The 20,367-nt window shown below is 40.9% G+C and overlaps 1 protein-coding gene across 12 annotated transcripts in view; it reads right to left on the bottom strand.

Annotated features, from left to right (window-relative positions):
- Nucleotides 1-877: 877 nt before the first annotated feature.
- The window catches only part of Ralgapb (Ral GTPase activating protein non-catalytic subunit beta), an 87,576-nt gene continuing 68,086 nt past the window's right edge, over nt 878-20,367 (bottom strand). For all 12 annotated transcript variants that reach the window (XM_037205401.1, XM_037205403.1, XM_037205402.1 and 9 more), the window contains 7 exons: nt 19,220-19,385; nt 16,164-16,286; nt 12,015-12,151; nt 4,613-4,721; nt 3,878-3,956; nt 2,291-2,439; nt 878-1,629 (listed from right to left, as the gene is read on the bottom strand). In XM_037205401.1, the coding sequence (XP_037061296.1) occupies nt 1,436-1,629; nt 2,291-2,439; nt 3,878-3,956; nt 4,613-4,721; nt 12,015-12,151; nt 16,164-16,286; nt 19,220-19,385 (957 nt within the window). In that variant the 3' untranslated portion in view covers nt 878-1,435. The remainder of the gene's footprint in view (nt 1,630-2,290; nt 2,440-3,877; nt 3,957-4,612; nt 4,722-12,014; nt 12,152-16,163; nt 16,287-19,219; nt 19,386-20,367) is intronic.

The following is a 20,367-nucleotide window of genomic DNA, read 5'->3' as shown; positions in this document are numbered from 1 at the left end:
GCAAACCAGACTACAGGCTGCTCCACGCACGGTTCTTGCTCCGAGACGGCAGAACACACACTTCTAGAATGGAGGACCTGCACAGGGCAGGCCCAACACTGCCCCCAATAGCCTAGGAAAAGAACAGAACCTCACTCAGCCCAAACCGTGGAGCCCTGACCTAGACTGTAACGACAACAGAGGGCCACTGGGAGCACCCCTCTTCAACTAGGATTCTTCTTCTTTGGACTATAAATGTCACTTGTTTTCTAAGACAAATAATCTTACTGAAGGAGTAAGAACATAAAAGTAGGTATATACTGAGCACTGTAACAGGAGTCCTTCTAAAACAATTTGGTTCTGGCCACCTCCTATGCTTTGTCCTTGACAGAAGAGACGTAGTCAGGTGACAGAAATATTCCAGAGTCCTGGCAGGGACTTGTACCTTCAGCTGGCTAAGGCCAGGAAGGGTAACAGCAGCCGCCACCCAAGGAAATGACACTGGTTCTGTGGACTATGAACCAGGAGCTCTCTAAAAGAGCCGAGTGACTGGCGGTGGGACACTTGTTCCTGAACCATGAACAGAACCCTCCCTCAATTACTGCAGCTTGCTGCTTGGTCCTGACATAAATGATGGATGAAGCCAACTCCTTTCCAGCCCCTGTTGTGAACTCACATTTCTTGGTATTTAGTGGAGGACCCATGTCTAACCTATCATCACGCCATCAAACTGAACAGTACTGGAGAAAGGAGGCACCACTGCTCGCTCAGTTTTAACCCCAAACACGACTACATGGCCATGAGAGAACACAGCTGTGCCTCCATTTCCATCTGACTGCTCAGAAGCTGAAGCCATGTGACAGACCTCCACGGCAATGAGAGGGACAACTTGCTTAAATATGGAGAGAAAATAGGAGATATTTTAATGTCAGACTTATCTGAGCAAAACTCATTTATGTTTTACCCTGTCAGTGTGACAGGCGACAAATGGATCAAAATGTGAGGACAAAGCTGCAGCCTCTTTCCTTCACGGTGTCAACTGAGCCTTCAAAAGTTCTAGAAGATTCTGAGACTGATTTTAATTTTGAATACACCCTCCTAAAAAGCGAGGTATAAACTATCTTCAGCTCCTAACTTGTAAGCCTGTTGACACTACCAATGCACGTATGTAACTGATGCATAAAAGCCTTTATCCTCAAAAGGCTTGTATTTTACTAAAACTGTCACTTTAAAAGAAAGTTTATGGCTAAAATGCTTGTTGTCATTTTCAGCAGGAGTGTGACGTGTGAGGTCCATTCATCAGAAAGCTGGCGCTCCTCCAGCCAGTGGCTTCACATCGTGTTTCTTCTGGTGATTCAACAGTGAGTTCTTGGGAGTGATTCCTTTATTTTTCACAACTGTCTTGCTTTGATGTCAGAGCCCATACTGCAGTCCACTGCCCTGGACAAACTGTGCTCTAAGAACTGCAGTTTTTCAGTCCGACCTCCTGGAAAAGGGCAGTATAAAACTCTGGCTCCAACTGCTTATTCCGGTACTTGTTGACAATGTCAGTGATTTTCTGTTTCCGACGGACATGTGGTGGACTGTAGGAATCGCTCTCCAGTCTCTTTCTTCTACAAATGTTGATTACAGTCTGCCGCACCAGAAAGCCTTGAAAACAGGTAAGAACACCTGTCAGTGAGCTCACAGGCGAGCGGTGTTCAGGGAACCCGTTTTCGGAATCCCGCAACTCTTTCACTGCAATCCCATGATTCCCACCTCAGAGACAAACAGGGCACTGAGACAAAACTGCTGAGAGACATCAGCACAGGACCAGAGTCAAAGCCTGCTCTTCCACAGCCCCTTGCCCTCTGTGCCAGAACAGCCGTTTTCTCTTCAGTTAGTTCACTCAGTGAAGGCCCACTGGTATAACCAGATTAAAGCTTAAAAAATGACAATACCACCCCTCCCTCCCTTCTTATATGGGCAGCAGCGTTTTCTACATGCAGCGACTATTAAGACCATTTCCTTACTTATTTGTGGTTTATGAAATTGTTAAAGAAGGCAGTCAGTGGTATAACCGCTGTCGTTCTATGCTACAATAACCTCCCACCCCAGCCCCACCCATACAGGGAGCCCTATCTCAATTCAGTGAGTCACACAGACATGAAAGGTTGGCAGAGCCTCGGCAGAACAAAGGGGAATGCGGCAAGGCACTGTGACGTGAAAATACATGTATGAGATTGTCACAGAATAAGAATCAACCAAAATGTAAAGGTGAGGGAAAAAAAGAAAGCCAGGACCACAGCCCTTCGGCACACAAAGCCCTTACCTAGTGCTCGCCGACTGACTATCATCCCATCAACAAGGGGGATGACCATGTTAAATTTTCCAGTGGCTCCTTGGATTTTTATCCGGAACAATCCAGTGTTTAAAGGATGGATGAAGATTACTGGGACTTCTTTTTCAAGAGTTGTAGATCTTAGGAAAGAAAGTCTTTTTAGTTCAGCCACAAGAATCTTTCCTATGAGGTCTAACAACACATACCAGGGCCTGGGGAGCAGAATCTGCCCAGAGTCCTCTTCCTGGAACCTGTGCTGCCTCGGCCTGGAACCACTGGCTGTAAGCACTTATCCCCGGGATTAGGCTTTTTAAGTAAGAAACAGTCTGAAAAAAATTCTTAGAAGACCACTTCTAAGAATGTGGCCTAGAAAGACCAAGCAAGTATACTGTAGAGGGCTAAACATCTGGCTGCCAAATACATGACCTTCGCTCAGTCTATTGTTGCAGAAGTAGAAGCATGACTGTTACAGCGTCAAGGCAGAGCCCAGAGTACAAGCAGGAACATCGAAAGCCCAATGTGGGAATTATATTATATATGTGTACACATATATAATATACACACATATATATATATACATATATATGTATATATATATATATAATTTTTTTAACAAGATAGGGGTTGGGATAAATCTGGAAAACAGTATGCTAAGAGAATTAAGTCAGGCATAAAAAGATAAATTCTACATAATAGCATTCCTCTGAAGAACATAAAGTTAGAGAGTATGGGTGGAAACAGGAAGGTTTTTATTGGAGGAATACAAAATGCCAGTTATGCAGAATAAGTTAAGTCCTAGAAATCAAGTGTCCACTGTACTGAGTAAGTCTGTAATACAGTCTTGTATTAAAAATCTAAGAAAGCAGAGCAAATAACTAACAACAACAACAATAATAATAAATGATAGATACATGGGTGGTAGAAGACTTTGGGAGGTGATATGTATGTTTATAGAATATACTGTGGTGATGGTTTTATGTGTATAATATACCTCCAAATTTAACAGATTAAACTTGCCAAATATGTAGAACTTTTTTATAACAACTGTATTTCAATAAGGTAAATTTCTAATTTTGTTTTTTTCTAAGCATCTCATATGCTGGCTTTTCCCCTTTCCAGAGCTCCTGGGAAGACTGAGGACTGACTGGGAGATAAATGGAATAGCTAACAGCTGTATTCACTAGTCTATCAAATGTTCAAACATGGAAAACAGGGCCACAAGTATGCCATCTTGCCAGCCCTTTGACTCTTTATTTACAAATTTTAATTTGTTTATTTTTATTTGTATGAGTATTTTGCCTGCATGTATGTGCACATGTGTGCCTGGTGCCCTCAGAGGTCAGATGAGGGAGGTGGATCCCCTGGAACTGGAGTCACAGGTAGTTGTAAGGCACCATGTGGGGCCTGAGAACAAAAACTTGTTCTGCAAGAACAAGTGTTCTTAACCACTGAGCCACCTTGCCAGCTCCTAGTTTTCTGCCTTTACCACTGTTTGATTATAAGTCTTTATTCTTTATTAAGCTGTAGCCAACCGATAAAAACACATGCTGATGAACTCAAGCAAATAAGAGGCCATACCTCAGAGAAGTGCTACTATTTGCAGTAGTTTCCACACCAGTGCTGATCTCTGTCATCAGATCTGAGAGGGGAAAGTTTTCTAGAAGAAAAGAACATTATAGTTACCACCACTTGATTTTCCCAAATTCATTTCCTAACCTCTTCACAGACAGCAACAAGTACCATCTGCGCTACACCACAGTGTAGAATCCTAATGACTCCCACATAAAAGCAATTGTCTTTCACAATAGGTTCTGGCTGAGTTCACCTAAAGCTGAGGGCTTTCAGAGAATATGATCTGTGGCTGTGTGGTTAGAAGCAGCTGTGACACTTTCCTATAAACTCTGAGCTGGACAGGGTTCTAGGCCAAGCATGCATTTCTGATGTTCTTAAGTCACATATACAAAAAACCCTAAGAAACTTTCCATGCAGAACTTTTAAGGACAAAGGAAGCAATTACATAAAAATGAGACCACCTGTGCACATGGAAAAGGTGGCCCAGAACCCCTGGGAAGACTGGGAACACTGCTAGGAGACCAAAGAAACAGCTAACAGCTTTGTATCTATTATTCTATCAAAACTAGAAAACAAGGGCCACCATGCCCAGTTAACAGATTTCTTGAAAATGGGTAGAGAGGCTGGAATACAAAGCCAGGTTTATGAACTGCAAGTCTCTGTATCCACCCTTTTCAGACACTTGGCAAGTCACTGTCATCTTAATCATTCTTAGAGAAACACTCTTTCCTCATACAGTACCTATATCATCATAGCGTTCCACCCAGACTACAGACACTCTTGTCTCAGGTCCAAGGGGAGGCACAGGACGACCCTGAGGCAGCTTCTTCATTCTGGAACTGGGACTGAGCTATATGAAGAGGAGAGGAGAAAGAATTTTTTTCTTTTTCTTTTTTCTTTTGGTTTTTCGAGACAAGGTTTCTCTGTGTAGCTTTGCGCCTTTCCTGGATCTCGCTCTGTAGACCAGGCTGGCCTCGAATTCACAGAGACCCACCTACCTCTGCCTCCTGAGTGCTGGGATTAAAGGTGTGCGCCACCACCGCCCAGCCAAGAATTTTTTTAAAACTATCTGGTCAAACACTTATCAAGATAACTAGTGACATGTCTATGTCACCAAAGCCACTTGGGAAGAAAGTATGAAATAAATTTGCCAAAAAAAGCTCTTCATTATCTCCACTTAGGAGCTTGACCTAGAAAGGGAAATGAAGTTTAACAGCATGAGAGGAGCCAGGGAGAGGCACTTGCCACCAAGCCTAATGACCCAAGTTCTAGAAGTCAGTTGTTCTCTGATGTCTACACATGCACAATGGCATATTTGCACACATGTGCAGTTGGGATACACACACATTCCAAGTAAATAATGTGATACAACTTTTAAGTATCTTTTAAGTAACTTTTAAGTCAAAGGAATACTAAACAATTACAATTTACATGAATAGCAATAAAATTTGCATGTTTTTTTAGTTTGGTTTTTTTTGTTTTGTTTTTCAAGACAGGGCTTCTCCATGTAGTTTTGGTGCCTGTCCTAGATCTCTCTCTGTAGACCAGGCTGGCCTCAAACTCACAGAGATCTGCCTGCCTCTGCACATCATCCGTCTGGCGCATGTTATATTTTAACAAAGGTTTAAAAAAAGGATTGAATCTTTCTGTGGCCAGAAAGCTGTATGCTTCCCAGGTAAAGAAATACCAGTACTGCCAGGTGGTGATGGTGCACGCTTTTAATCCCAGCACTCAGGAGGCAGAGACCGATGGATCTCTGTGAGTTTGAGGCCAGCCTGGTCTCCACAGCAAGTTCCAGGACAGCCACCACTGTTATATAGAGAAACCTTGTCTCAGAAAACAAACAACCAAAAACAAATAACACTACTTTGTCTGGGGATCTTAGTCTCTAAAACCAACATCAGGAAGTTATTCCTAGTTCCCAGATGAAATGTTCCAGTAGCAATCTTTACCTGATTTTCCTTATATTGTCTGCAAAAGACAAGAGTTCACTAGACTTTTTGGCAAGCTCACGCTCACATTTGTCTTTTCTGCCACTCAACTGGCTTTTTGTTTGTTTGTTTGTTTTTGCTTTCTCAATGCCTTCAGATGTATCTTTGTTACTTATTTATGATCTCCCAAAATTTCTGATGTAGACATTTATCCTACGAACTTTTTTTTTTTTTACAGTTATAATATCTGGTCTATTTATTTTTTTTAATTTTATTTATTTTATTTTACAATACCATTCAGTTCTACATATCAGCCACGGGTTCCCCTATTCTCCCCTCTCCCACTTCCTCCCTTCCCCCAGCCCACCCCCCATTCCCACCTCCTCCAGGGCAAATCCTCCCCCGAGGACTGTGATCAACCTGGTAGACTCAGTCCAGGCAGGTCCAGTCCCTTCCTCCCAGACTGAGTCAACTGGCTTATTTTTAATGAACTATTTTTGGTATGTCTTAAGTCAATATTTTAAGGTGCATTTATTATTATGCATGATGTTCTATAGTACATAAATTTTACTATTTAATTATCCTGAAGCCAGTGGCCATTGGGATCTTTTACTTTCACTCCCCACTGTTAGTTCCTTTTGTTGCTCCACATAATTTCATGTCTACTTTCTTTTTATATATACATCCATGATTTTATGTGACTATACAAAATCCAGAACCCACAAAAAGAACATGTCTTTCTGAGACTGGCTTAGTTCCTTTAGTTGCAGCCATTTTTTTTTTTTTAAAGATTGATTTATTTATGTATCTGTATGTTTTTGTATGTGGGTGCCCAAGGATGACAGAAGAGTGTAGTAGTATTTGCTCCGCCCATGACCTTGGGCTATACGGGCCTGAAGGAGGCGGTGCTTCCTGCTGTTGCATGTGACCTCTTAAAGGAGAGGGGGAGCAGGGTCAGAGCCCTTCTCCTTGCTGCCTCCTTCCCGGTGTGATCTAGCTGCCAAGTGGATTCGCTCCTGGTCGGATCGGAAGACGACTTCAGCTGTCTACTCGTTCTGTATTGAGTATTGTGAGTGTATTGCCTCGTTTACCCTAACAAATTCCCTAATACTCCGAACTTAAATGTGGATTTATCGCATTAGAAAAGGGCACTGGATTCCCTGGAGTTGGAGTGATAGGCTGTTGTGAGGCACCCAACATGGATGCTGGGAACCAAAGCCAATCCTCGCAAGAGCAATAACTGCCTTCATCTCTGAGCCTTCTCTTCAGTCCCTCTTCAGGGCTTTTCTCATGAAGGGATTCAGATCTTGTCATAAGGGTTTTCTCAATCTACTGAGGTCTGATTTCTACCCTTGAGGAAACGTTTATGTAGTATATTATTACATTTATTCTATGTACCTAGAAAATTGTCTGTGTTTTTTAGATTTTCTGTGTAATACACATTTTTAAGACATGTCCTGATGATTTTCTGAATTTCATTGTTATTTGGTGTAAGAAACAATCTGCTTCGCTTTCGTTTCTAGCTTTATTCATTTGTGATTTCTCTTTCTTTCTCCTTTCTTTTTCCTTTTTGTTTTTCCAGACAGGGTTTCTCTGTGTAGCTCTGGCTGTCCTGAACTCACTCTGTAGACCAGGCTGGCCTCAAACTCAGAGATCCACCTGCCTCTGCCTCCCCAGTGCTGAGATTAAAGGCGTGCGCCACCACACTCGACTTTCTTTCTTTCAGTTAGCTTGGCTGAAGGTTTGTCCATCTTGTGAAAGAACCAACTCTTTGTTGCAGTGATTCCTTGTACTGTTTTTCTGTTTCCATTTCACTAATTTTTGCTCTCATCTTAATTTTTCTAAGGACTGTAGGTTTGGTCTGTTCTTATTTTTCCAGGATCTCAAGGGGAAGTGTTAGTTCATCTGAAATCTGATTTATTATATGTGGGCACTTACAGCTATAATCCTTCTCTTAGGCCTGCTATTGTGTTTCCCATTATATCCCATATTTTTTGGTATTTGTGTTTTCATTTTCATTTGATATTAGGGATTTTTGTATTTCCTTATTTCTTCAGTGACTTATTCATTATTCAATTGCCATTAGTATTTTATACCTGTTAAAACTTGCTTTATATCCTATTGAATGATCTGTTTTCCTGTTTATTTTTTGTTGGGATGACCTGTCAAATGGTGAATATTGGATACTTTTACTATGCTAGGGTTAATGTGTGAATTTACATTTAGTAGTATTTGCTTTATGAAACTGTGCGTATGCATTTTCAATGTATGTTTTAGAATTACAATGTCCCCTTAATGAACTGTTCCCTTGAAAAGTATGGAGGGAATTTTCTGACTAATTTTGATTTGAAGTGTATTTTTATCAGATTTAGAACAACAACAAAGGCTTGTTTCCTCATTCCATTTGAGTGGATTACCTTTCTCCATCCTTTAACTAAGGAAGTTAGTCTTATCTGTCTTTTGTGGTGTGTTTCTTGGAGGCACAAAATTCCCTCTTTAAAATTTAATCTGTTGTCTGTGTTTTGATTGAAGAAATGAGACCACAATACTATTGAAGAGTATTATTAATAGGACAGTATTAACTCTGAAGAGTATTATTAATAGGACAGTATTAACTCTGAAGAGTATTATTAATAGGACAGTATTAACTCTGAAGAGTATTATTAATAGGACAGTATTAACTCTGAAGAGTATTATTAATAGGACAGTATTAACTCTGAAGAGTATTATTAATAGGACAGTATTAACTCCTGTCATTTTGTTGGTCTTAGAATGGTGTTTTCCTATTTCTCTTTTGCTTAACTAAAAGTCTGCTCACTCTTATATCCTTGTAGATGTACTTAACTTTCTATTTAGCACAAAGGATTCCTTTCAGTATCTTCTATGGAGCTAGTTTAGTGGTCATGAGTTCTTTTTTAGTTCTTTTACCACAGAAAGTTTCTCTTTCAAGTATGGCCATTTTGAGGTGTACAGTAGTCTGAGTTGAAGGTTGCCTTACAAAATACATCATTCTCTATGGTTTTAAAAAATTTCTGTTGAGGATGGAGAGAGAAGTGAGCTTTAAAAAAAAAAAGGCCATGAATTTGAAAGAGAGCAAGGAGGGGTACTTGGGAAGATTTGGAGGGAGGAAAGAAGGAAAGAAGGGAAAATGATATAACTATATCATAATCTCAAAAATGAAAGAAAAAGAGCTGGGTATGACAGCATACCCCTTTAATCCTAGCACTCGAGAGGCAGAGGCAGGTGGATCTCTGAGTTTAGGTCAGAGTGGTCTACAAACTGAGTTCCAGGACAGCCAGGGCTACACAGAAAAAAACCTGTCTTGAAAACAAAAACAATCCCCCTCTCAAAAAAAAAAAAAAAAAAAAAAAAAGAGAGAAAGAAAAAGAAAACAAAATCTCTAAAAAGATTCTGTTGAAGAAATAAATCTGCATTTACCTAATGTGTCTTCCTTTATCCATGACTTGGTGATTCTCTTTTGATGCTTTCAGTATTTTCTTTGTATGTGTATACATGAACATTCTGTTAGTGTGCACATGTGTGGAGGCCAAAGTACAACTCTGACCTCAACCCATTGACAAACACAATTTTACTCTTCGCTTTCCTATTTTTATGTTTTGCCTTACTTCTCTGTGTTAGAACTCCACTTCTCCACCAAGAAGCAGGAGAAAGAGCAGACATCTTGGAGCTCCCCTCCACCTGCTCTTTAGTCAGTGTGCTTTATCATGTTAAAGAGGCTTGCTTCTGTTCAGGGTTTGCTGAGACTGTCTCCTCAACAGCAAGTGTTAAACAACAGTTTTATTTTTTCTTTTATAAAAGATATATTTATTTAATGTATGTCTGTATGAGGGTGTCAGGTCCTCTGGAACTGGAATTACAGACAGTTGTGAGCTGCCATGTGGGTGCTGAGAATTGAACCTGGTCCTCGGGAAGAGCAGTCAGTGCTCTTAACCACTGAGCGATCTCTCCAGCCCAGTTTTGTTTTTTTCTAGTCTGAAAAGAATACATAATAAAAAGCAAGAAACTTTAAGAGCTGTCATTCTCTGAGTGTGAAGGCATAACTGTTAGCACTCAGAACATGAGGGTTAGAGCAGGCAGCCACTAAATGTCTGCATTCCTTACTCCTTTCCACTGTGTTCTGTGAGGCCTCTTAACCTCTTCAAGTTTAAAATCAGTCCGTTATTAGGAGTCATATAACTTGATATTTTTACTAAATAATTTTAATAATGGAGACTTTTCTTGACATGCTGTGGGATGTCTTTCTGCTGTGGATATGTGTTGCTCTGATTGGTTGATAAATAAAGCCATTTGGCCTATGGCAGGGCAGGATGGCGCCAGGTGGGAAAATCCAAGGGAGATAGTAAAAGGAGAAAGGAGAAGCAAAGACGCCATTCCACAGTCCAGGGAGTAGCATGTAATGGCACAGAGGTAACACCGTGGAACATGTGGCGAAGCATAGATTAATAGAAAGGAGTTAATTTAAGTTATAAGAGCTAGCTAGCAAAAACCCTGAGCCATTAGGCCATACAGTTTTTAAGTGACATAAGCAAGCATCTGTATGTTTACTTGTCCGAGTGGCTGTGGGACCGGGCGGGACACAGGAAAACTTCTGATTACATTAACATGTATCTATGCTAAAAATAATCTTCACAGTTACACATAGTGAGGCAGAAAAACAAGAAGTTCAAGGCTTGCCTGAGCTACAGAATGTGTTCCAGGTCAGCTGGGGCAATTTAGTAGATCCTGTCTCAAAATAAAAACAAGAGGACTGGGACTATAGCTCAGTAGGAGAACATTTGGCTAGCATGTGTGAGTCTCTAAACTTAATCCCTATTACTGGGGGCAGAGCAAGGGGGGAGTAAAAATTTTTACTGTGTAAGGAACCAAACTAAAATTCCATATAAATTCAGGAATGACTTTGGTCAGGTTTACACTTCATCTTCTTTAGTATTTGTTTTAAATCAATCTTATTCTTACAGCCTGATCATGAGTTCTTATTACCACTTACTTGGTCACTTTTCAATAAAGATTAAGGGGTAAACACAGATAAAGAGATAACATTTGCTGGTAAGTATAAAAGCAAAAGGCTCTTCCTATGTAGTAAGAGTTGTGTGCATACTTAATAGATTTAGCCATACACAGTAGCCCCCACTTATCCATGCGGGTACATCCAAAGACTCTCCATGGGTTCTTGAAATCAGTTACTACTCAATACTATCTATACGTATTCTTTTCCAGTGCACAACTACACACACACACACACACACACACACACAGAGAGAGAGAGAGAGAGAGAGAGAGAGAGAGAGAGAGAGAGAGAGAGAGAGAGAGAGGAGAGAGAGAGGGAGAGAGAGGAGGGAGAGAAACACCCTTGAAATAAATGTAACAATAGTAAAACAGAACAATTACAGTATGTTTCAATAAAAGCCTATGTGAATTTGGTCTCTCTTTCCCTCAAGAAACCTTACCATACTATATTCATCCCTCTTCCTGTGATGACAAAAGGTGATGCAATGCCCACATGAGCCACAGTAAAACACTATGACAAAGAAAATAATTGCAGTACTACATTCCATGACACCAAACCAATACTAAAGTGACAGATGAGGGTGGGGTAGGGTAACATACACAGTATACAGATACTGAACAAAAGGATGATTAACATCCTAGATTGGAAGAAGCAGTATTCTGTGAGATTTCACCAAGCTATCCAGAATGCTACATTATTTTAAACTTACAAATTGCTTATTTCTGCAATTTTCCTTTTAATATTTTTAGAACATAGTTGAGCATGGGTCTTAAAATGGCTGAAAGCAAAGCAACAGACAAAGGAGAACTGCAGCACTTAGAGTCTCCAAATGCTGCCCGCTTTGTAGTCAGTTCCTAGCTGAATAGTGTGAGACTACGAAATCTACAGACAGCTCCTGCTGTAATGCTTAGTGGACACAGAATACCTCAGCTTAAACAGGTGTGAGCAAGAGAAATGACCACAGCATCAGAATGTCAAATACAAGGAAAACATTGTCTTAGAACCAACTATTTATTACAGATTAGAAAAATGAAAAATTCAAGAATTCATTTTCAAATACTTCAGTTAATGAATCAGCCCTCTTGCTATACCTCCTACATTACAAAAAATGAGAAACTTTCAGACTTGGTTCTACAATTATTGCCACTTCACAAATTTGGGGCAAATCAATAAAACAACTTACCCTCTGTGAGGAATTAAGACTGTCTGTGTGATTGGGGACCAGCTCAAGTGTCAGGGGTGGCTGCTTCAGAATTCCAGGCATAAGATCCATATTTGAGTCACTATCTTGGTCTGAGATATTACTTTCCAAAGAATCAGCTACAAAAGAAAGAAAATATATATATATAAAAATTTGCTACTCCTCTGGAGCAGAAGTTTAATTATGTTAACTAGTCTAACTACCCTAAGTAACTGAAAGCAAAGCACTGTTTACATAGCAAGTCTTGGCAGACATCCCATGAAGGAGCAGGTGACCTTATTGTAGGATTTGCTGGTCATAGAGTCTTTGCAGCACACTCTTCTTTGAATTTTATAACACTTGAAAAAATGTAAAACTTGTGACTAAGAAACAGCTCAGCAGTTAAGAGCAATGGCTGCTCTTGCAGAACTGGGTTTGGTTCCCATCACCTACAAGGTGGCTTACAACCATCTTTAACTCCAGTTCCAGGGGATCCCTGCCCTCTTCTAGCCTTCAGGGGCACAAAAGGCATGCATGAGTGCACATAATACAAGCAAAACAATCATACACATAAAAGGAACATCTTAATCTTTTAATAACCATAAAGCTCATTCTTGACTGAATCTGGTTTGTGTGCTAGTTTGTCATCTCCTGCTCTACACGATAAGTGAGGTAAGGCTAGAAAATCATAAATTCAAAGCTATCTGTTATTCTCTGAATTACTTATATAATCAATCAAAAGCACCATCCTAAGTAGACACTGAGACACCTGAAAGCCATAAGGACCTAGTCTGAATTTAAAGAACAATCTGGTGGGAGTAAAAAACAAAAGAAATGAACAACACCCCCAGGAAAATAGAGGTCATTTTATGCAAACAAATGTTTTGCCTGCACACATGTATATGCACTACATGTATGCTTGGTGCTCAAGGAAGTCAGAAGAGGGCATTGGATTCCCTGAAACTGGAGTTAACAGATGGTTGTAGGCTACCACATAGGTACAGGAAATCAAACCCGGATCATCCGAAAGAGCAACAAACATTCTAAATCAGAGCCTTCTTTCTAGTCCCAGAATATGAATATGAATATTAACAGAAGCTGAGTCACAGCACACAAATGGCAAGTGGCATTAGGCATATATCATGATCACAGGCTAAGACCCAATTGTGGGAAGCCAGTGTGAACGAAGGTTCTAGGTCTGGGAAGACTTGCTGGTGCAGGCTGTTCAACCAAAGAAACCAGGCAGGTACTCAACCCACAAAACAGCTGGGCCTCAACTGCTGGAATAAGGAGGCAGATCACAGCTTTGAATGGAAGGCAGATAAACACTAAGATACTGACCATGGAAGGCCCATTCCACTAAGGACAAAAATGACAGAGTATAAAACATGGGAACCTACAGTGAGAAATCAAGGTCAAGTACAAAGGTAGGGAAGCTACTAAGCTAGACACAGCACAAGTCTTTACTCTGGAGATGAGACTATCAAGTGTGATGTATATCTCACACTTCAAATGGTCTCAATAGAAAAGGTGACATTTTCTGCTCACTGTCTAGCCAGACAAGAAGAAATGGGCTTAATCTGCAAAAAGACCAATATTTTTTTCAAATTTATTTTAAATTTATGTGTCTGTGTGTATACCCAGAAAAGCCAGAAAAAGCTGTAGGAACTAGAACTGGAGTTACAGGTGGTTGGGCTACCCAGCATGGGTGCTGGGAACTGAACTCAGGTCTTCTGGAAGAGCAGGTGTTCTTAAAGGCTGAGCCATCTCTTCAGGCCCACACAATATTTTAAGCAAAATAAACCTGTGACTTTAGATTAAGAAAGAGTAATCATACTTAATCCGTAAGAACAGTGTGCCATTTTTTCTAGGGTGCTCAAGTTTTTTCTGCTGAATGTCCAAAAATCATCACGACGTTATCATGAGGTCCTGCTAGCTGTAAGTTTATATGGGGTTCTATATAAAAGTTTTCACATGGGAATCAAGAGCTACGTGGGCTTCACTCATAATTTATGAAAGGAATGATCAAAGCAGAAAGTAAAGCCTGTATATACTGGTTAAGTTAGATGAAAGACAAAACTAGGGCTGAGGTGGAGTTGTACTTAAAGAATATTTGATACCTATCATTAGATGGATGCATAAAGAAAAATGAAATTATGCCACATACAGGAAATAAGATGGAATTGGAGATGATGGTGTCCAATGAAATGACTCCTAAAGACAATCATCTAATTTTCTCATGACATCTAGACATACATAAAATCTCTGACCTGAAGAACAAGGGAGAAGAAAAAGCCTGATGTGAAAAGGGAACAAGAGAGTATAATGGGGTAGGGGGAGATAGACAAGCTAGAGCATGTTTTTTTCTCATGCTGAATTTCAAATTAACTATGTATATATGGGGGGATAAGCAAAAGGCTGGTAGGGAAATATATACACAGCACAACATATATTCATGAAAATGTAATAGCAAAAAAAAATTAAGTTATCCTATTTAAGTGTATCCTGCTATATTTTCAATATGTAATAGCCTTCACAGTCTCATGTTTGGAATACTTCTTTAGCAGTGGCACTATTCTGGTAGGCTGTGGAAACTTTAGGGGGTGAAGCCTTGCAGGGGAGACTAGGTCATTGGGAGAGGTCCTTTGAAGTACCTAGACATTGGTTCTGACCCTGCTGTCTATTTCCTGATCTGCCATGGTGAGAAGCCATGCTACATGCTCCCATGGCCATAGAGTAAGCCACTGGGTCATGCCATTATCATCACGGGGATGAGAATTTCTGAACCATCAACCAAAAGTAAACCCTTCTCCCTCATTCCTGTCAGAGATCTCTGTAATGAACACTGTCTAGGTTAGCTTTCCTCTCAACACGCCTGGAAGAGGGAACCTCAAATGATCAACTGCCTTGATCAGACTGGCCTGTGGGCATGTCTTTAGGGTATTTTTTAACTGCCAATTGATACAAGAGGACTCAGCCCACTGTGGATGTGACAGCTCTCCACAGGAGGGCCTGAGCTGTTTAACAAAAGTAGCTGAATAGAAGCCTTAGGTTAGAGCCAGTAAGCAGCATCCATATGAGTTTTCTGCTTTAGTTTAGCACTGATTCCAGGCTCCTGCTTGAGCTCCGGCCCTGGCTTTCCTTGATGATGGACTCTCACCTTTAAGATGTAATAAACCTTTTCCTCCCTGTCTTGGTTTTTTGGTGTCATGTCACAGCAACAGAAAACAAACTAAGTCAAACAAAAAAACTATTACAGAAAGCTGGTAGCAAAGAAGTAGAGCAGCTTCTGGGCCCAAACCTGACCATGTGGTTCTTAGGTCTTAAGAACTGATGTGCAGGGGGTATTTGGAGAGGCAGGCTAAGTAAGCTCTAGAATGCTGTAGGTAGAGCTTACTGGTCAGTTCTAGTAGGATCAGAAATGCTGACAGAGATTCACACAGTAAGAACTGCTCACTGAGTTTCAGAACAATGATTCTACTAGGGACTGACTAGAGGCCATTCAGTTACATTCTAGAAAAAAAAAAAAAAAGAAAGAAAGAAAAAGGAAAAAAAAATTGCCTACATTCTATCCATGTCTTGAAAAACTCAATGGGGCTGAAATAAAAAAATGGACTAATTTATTTGGCAGACATCAAGACAGCACAGCATCCAGTGGCATCGGGGTTAATGTTGGCTGCTTCTAGCGAGGTTACACGGGAACTGAGAGAGAAAGTGGGGGCAAGACTGGGACATGATACAGTTCAGCCAGGAAAGGAACATGAATGGAATTAAACTCGTGGACAAAGCAAGGAGAATAGCAGCACTAAAAAGAAGCTGTCACGTTGTGTGGGAAAAACAGGAGGAATGTGCTGTGAGGATACTCCAGGAAGGGGTTAGACCCTACCCAGTGCAGGCTCCAGTATATCAAACTGAAAGCTCATCTGAAAAACATTTTGTTTGAGAAGAGTACTGCTGAATGCCTGCTGGAAAAGGCCAGCTAGAGAGAATTATTTCCAGCCACCTGGTCCTTCAGAAACCACTGCACCCACCCTTGCTTAGAAGCTAAAGAATGCCTCTGATGAATTCAAAATCTCCTCCAATGCATAACACACCAAATAGTGAATATACAAACAGATCCTAAAATAGCACTATGCAAAACCATGCTCTTACTTAAGGACTCCACAGGAGAAGGAACCACAAAAGCTATCTCCGTCAGGGCGTCAGCATAGTACAGCACCTTCTTCTGCCCATTGAAAATGCTAGCCCCAGTGTCTTCAGAGGAAGTTACTTCATCTGGGAATAAAGAACAATGCATCAGTACTTAAGAAAGCTGGGCACCTTCACCTCCTGTTCATGAACCCCAGCCAGTTAATAAAGCGATGACAGTTCCAACGAGAACTAATCTGTAGGTGAGAAGAACAAACCATGAGTGTTGATTAAGTGTCCTTACAGTAATTTTATATAATAATTTTCTAGTTTGTGAAATTACAGCAGACCTGGATACTCTCCCTTCTCTGGTAATGAGTGATGTAAAAACATAATGGGAGTTTTAGTAGGCAGAGAAAATGAATTACAACAGTCTGAACTAGTCTAAGTCTCAGTGACAATGAGCATATAATAACCACAGTATGACATAAAAGACCAGGACCTTCACAGGAAGATGGCACATAGATTTTGGGGAAGGGAATAGTAGAATCAGAATCCACCCCTGGTGCATGAGCAGGCTTTTTGGAGCCCGCTACCTATGATGAGACACCTTGTGCAGCCTTGAGGCAGGGGGAAGGGCTCGGACTTGCCTCTACTGGATGTGCTTCCCCCTAGGAGGCTTTGCCTTCTTGTGTGTGTGTGTGTGGGGGGGGAGTCAGCTGAGGGAGAAGGCTGGAGGGGTGGGAGGAGGGAAGAGGGGGATCTCTGATTGGTATGTAAAATGAAAAAACAACAAAAAAAATGCTTATTTTTCTTTTTTTTTTTCTTTTTTTTTTTTTTTGGTTTTTCGAGACAGGGTTTCTCTGTGTAGCTTTGCACCTTTCCTGGAACTCACTCTGTAGACCAGGCTGGCCTTGAACTCACAGAGATCCACCTGGCTCTGCCTCCCGAGTGCTGGGACTAAAGGCGAGCACCACCAATGCCCGGCAAAATGCTTATTTTTCAATCACAAAACTAAGAAAGGTTTCGCCTAACATATTAGAAGATACTTAATGCTAGTGAAGGTGTGGAAGTCAAGAAATTTAGAGCAGAGGTTGACACAATTTTTCCTGCAAAGGACAAGATAGTGAATTTTTTCTGCAAAGGACCAGAATATCTACCCTGCCTGATTCTACTCTGGAGCAGGCCTGGAGCTGAAGTGTACTCTATCAGTCAGCGGCTAGGGAGAAAAAGAGACTGCAGCCCAGCTACTCTCCTCTTCACGCTATGGTGGTGTATGCACGTAAAGTCTGAAACTGCCTTTCTTTACTAAGAAGGTAACCAGGGACTAAGCAAAATTCAGAGAACATATCTAACAGAAAACTGCAAACACAATGGAGTGCTGATAATTACATAAAACACTTAACCAATCTGGAATTTCTTCAAAATTTAAGCCAGGGCCCATGAGATTGGTTTAGGGGGTCAAAGTGCTTGCTGCAAAGCCTACCACCCTGAGCTCAAGCCCAAGAACCATGTGAAGGTGAAAGGAAAACTGACTCTACAGAATCATCCTCTGATCCTTACCTGTGTAGTGTGCCACGCATGTACACATGTATACACGTATGTATATGTATACACACACACACTTTTTTTTAAGATAAGGTCTTACTACATAGCCCTGGCTAGCCTAGAACTCTCTATAAGAGCCAGGCTAGTGGGGTTGGGGATTTAGCTCAGTGGTAGAGCACTTGCCTAGCAAGTGCAAGGCCCTGGGTTTGGTCCTCAACTTTGGGGGGCGGGGGGGGGGGAGAGAAACCAGGCTAGCCTTGAACTCAGAGAGATCCACCTGCTTCTGTCTCCCAAGTGCTGAGATTAAAGATATGAGTCACCATGCTGGGCCAATAATATTTTTTTTTTAATTAATAAAAATCTCAGCTAGTTTCATTCAGGTTTTCTGTCACTTAAAACTATAAGCGCTAGAAGGACTCATTTATAAAATGGTGCAAAAAATTCTACTCAGTGGTAGGCACATGTGAGGCTGTAAGTTCAACTCCCAATACCATATATACAAAAGCCCTACCATGCTCAGTGACCTAATTATAAAAATGAAAATGTGCATATTCTTTATTAATTCTACTTATAGAAATTTAATGTATACATAAAATCAAGCATGGGTACATGGAAATTAAAATTATGATAAATCCCAAAATATCTTACTCAAACGAGTAAAAATTAGAAGAAACTAGAGATCAGTTCACAATGGTGCTGAAGGGAAATTCTGAGCTAGTATATCTTGAGATAAGAATGCTGAAGATTACTCACTTAACCTAAGGAGCCTAAGAACACGTGAGTTCGATTCTGCCTCAAGTTTCAGTCTGTACTGCTCCTTGTTGCCTGGTTACAGATTCTCCAAAGGCTGTGTGGAGATGGGTAGAAACCTGAGATAGATGCAGACTACAGTCTATCAAACATTCTTTTTCCCAAGACAGGGAGACACAGGCTGACCTCTCTGAGCTCCAGGCTAGCCTGGCATACACAAAGAGTCTCTCTCTCTCAAAATAAAAAAAAAAAAATCTAGTAGCGAAAACCATTTATTAAACAGAAACGTTTGTTTATTAGACGTATCTTAGGTTTATTAACATTTTATAGGAAGCTCTATTTGTTCACATATAAAACGGAACACATCAGCACAGTAGTAATAGTTTACCCTACCATTACAACTTTCACACACAGAGGAAGTATCTATAGAACTAGACAAATCAGGGGTGGCAAGAGGGCTCTGAAGGTTAAGGCTCTTGCCTCCAAGCCCACTGACCTGTGTTCATACCTGCAACTCACACAGTGGAGAGAGTGAGCACTCCCTCAGGCTGTCCTGACATCCACAGGCTCACGCACTCCCCTCCTTACCCAACCCTCCTACACAAAATAGGTAACTTTAAAAAAGAAGAATATACAAACTAAACGTGACCCATGAAGACTAGGACTGGGGAAAGAAGACTTTTCCTCGATACCATCTGTTTAAAATGTAAAGGTTCATGGGAAAGAGGAGAGGGACAAAGTAATCAAACAAGAAACTATTAACAGCTATTCACGAGCTTTACCTTGTTCAGACACTTCGCCATCATCACAACTATTGATTGACCAACTAGTAGACACGTGTCCTGTCCATCCAGGGTGTCTGCCCACATCTACTGACCAACCAAGGGAGAGCAAAAATTCTAGGAAATGTGGCTGAACATTTCTGGAAGACTCCACATTCTTTAAAATCTGAAAGGCACAACAAGCATCAGTTATGAGGGGAATACACGGACATATTAAAAAAAAACACACACAAAAACTAATGAGCTTTGATACTTTTGACAAATCAAGGCCCAGTTCAGAGTGAATTTGGGAATACAGGACCACAGTGAAAATGTGTGTTCTGGAGTTGGTTGGCTGGACTGGCTGGCCCTTGTCTGTTTCTCCATAGCAAAGTAAGGATAATGACAGTTGTGAAGATTATACCAGACGATGTAAGTAAAATCCTAAGCTATCCCTCTGGCAAGACAATTACTGAGGCAGGCCTATTTATTAAAAATAAACAAAATGTACAATGTCCTTGACATCACAGTTAACAGCCTATTAATAAGAAATGTTAAACAGGTATGTGCTAACTGTTGTATTTTTAAAATGGTGTGGAGCAGGAAGGAGTCACAGCATACAACAGGGCCCACAAGGGAGATTTATTGAGGGGAGGGGAGAGAAGGGGCAGAGACCAGTCCCTGGAGATGAGAGTGAAGGAAGAGAAAGAGAAAAAGACGGGAGGTGTACAGGCCTTCCTTTTATAAGGAAACTTAGTGAATGCACACAGGGGGCGCTCTTAGTGACTGCAGCCGAGGACATCCTGTCAGGACCCTAAGGGCAGGCCAGTACAGATGCCTAAATGCTAATAGTAACAGCCTTGACAAATAGAATAAAACTACAAGCCTCCTGCAAATTCAGTAAAGATTAAGTATAACTAATAAATGAATATGAAAATGCTGTTTCCTTAGTCCAAAGACAGGCAGTACAGGAAAACAAAGTAATCAGGAAGGTCCCTCTCCTACTGGCCAGAGAGGGGAAACCCTCATTCTCAAGAGGTTTTAAGGCTGGCAAAATGGCTCAATGTGTAACGGAGCTTGTTAATGAGCCTGATGACCTGCCTTTGATCCCAGAAACCCACATAATGGAAGGAGAAAACGGAGTCCCACAAGTTGGCCTCTGACCTCCA

Source organism: Peromyscus leucopus, chromosome 4 (assembly GCF_004664715.2).
Source record: "Peromyscus leucopus breed LL Stock chromosome 4, UCI_PerLeu_2.1, whole genome shotgun sequence".
Taxonomy (NCBI): Eukaryota; Metazoa; Chordata; class Mammalia; order Rodentia; family Cricetidae; genus Peromyscus; species Peromyscus leucopus.
This window is presented reverse-complemented; position numbering and strand designations above follow the sequence as displayed.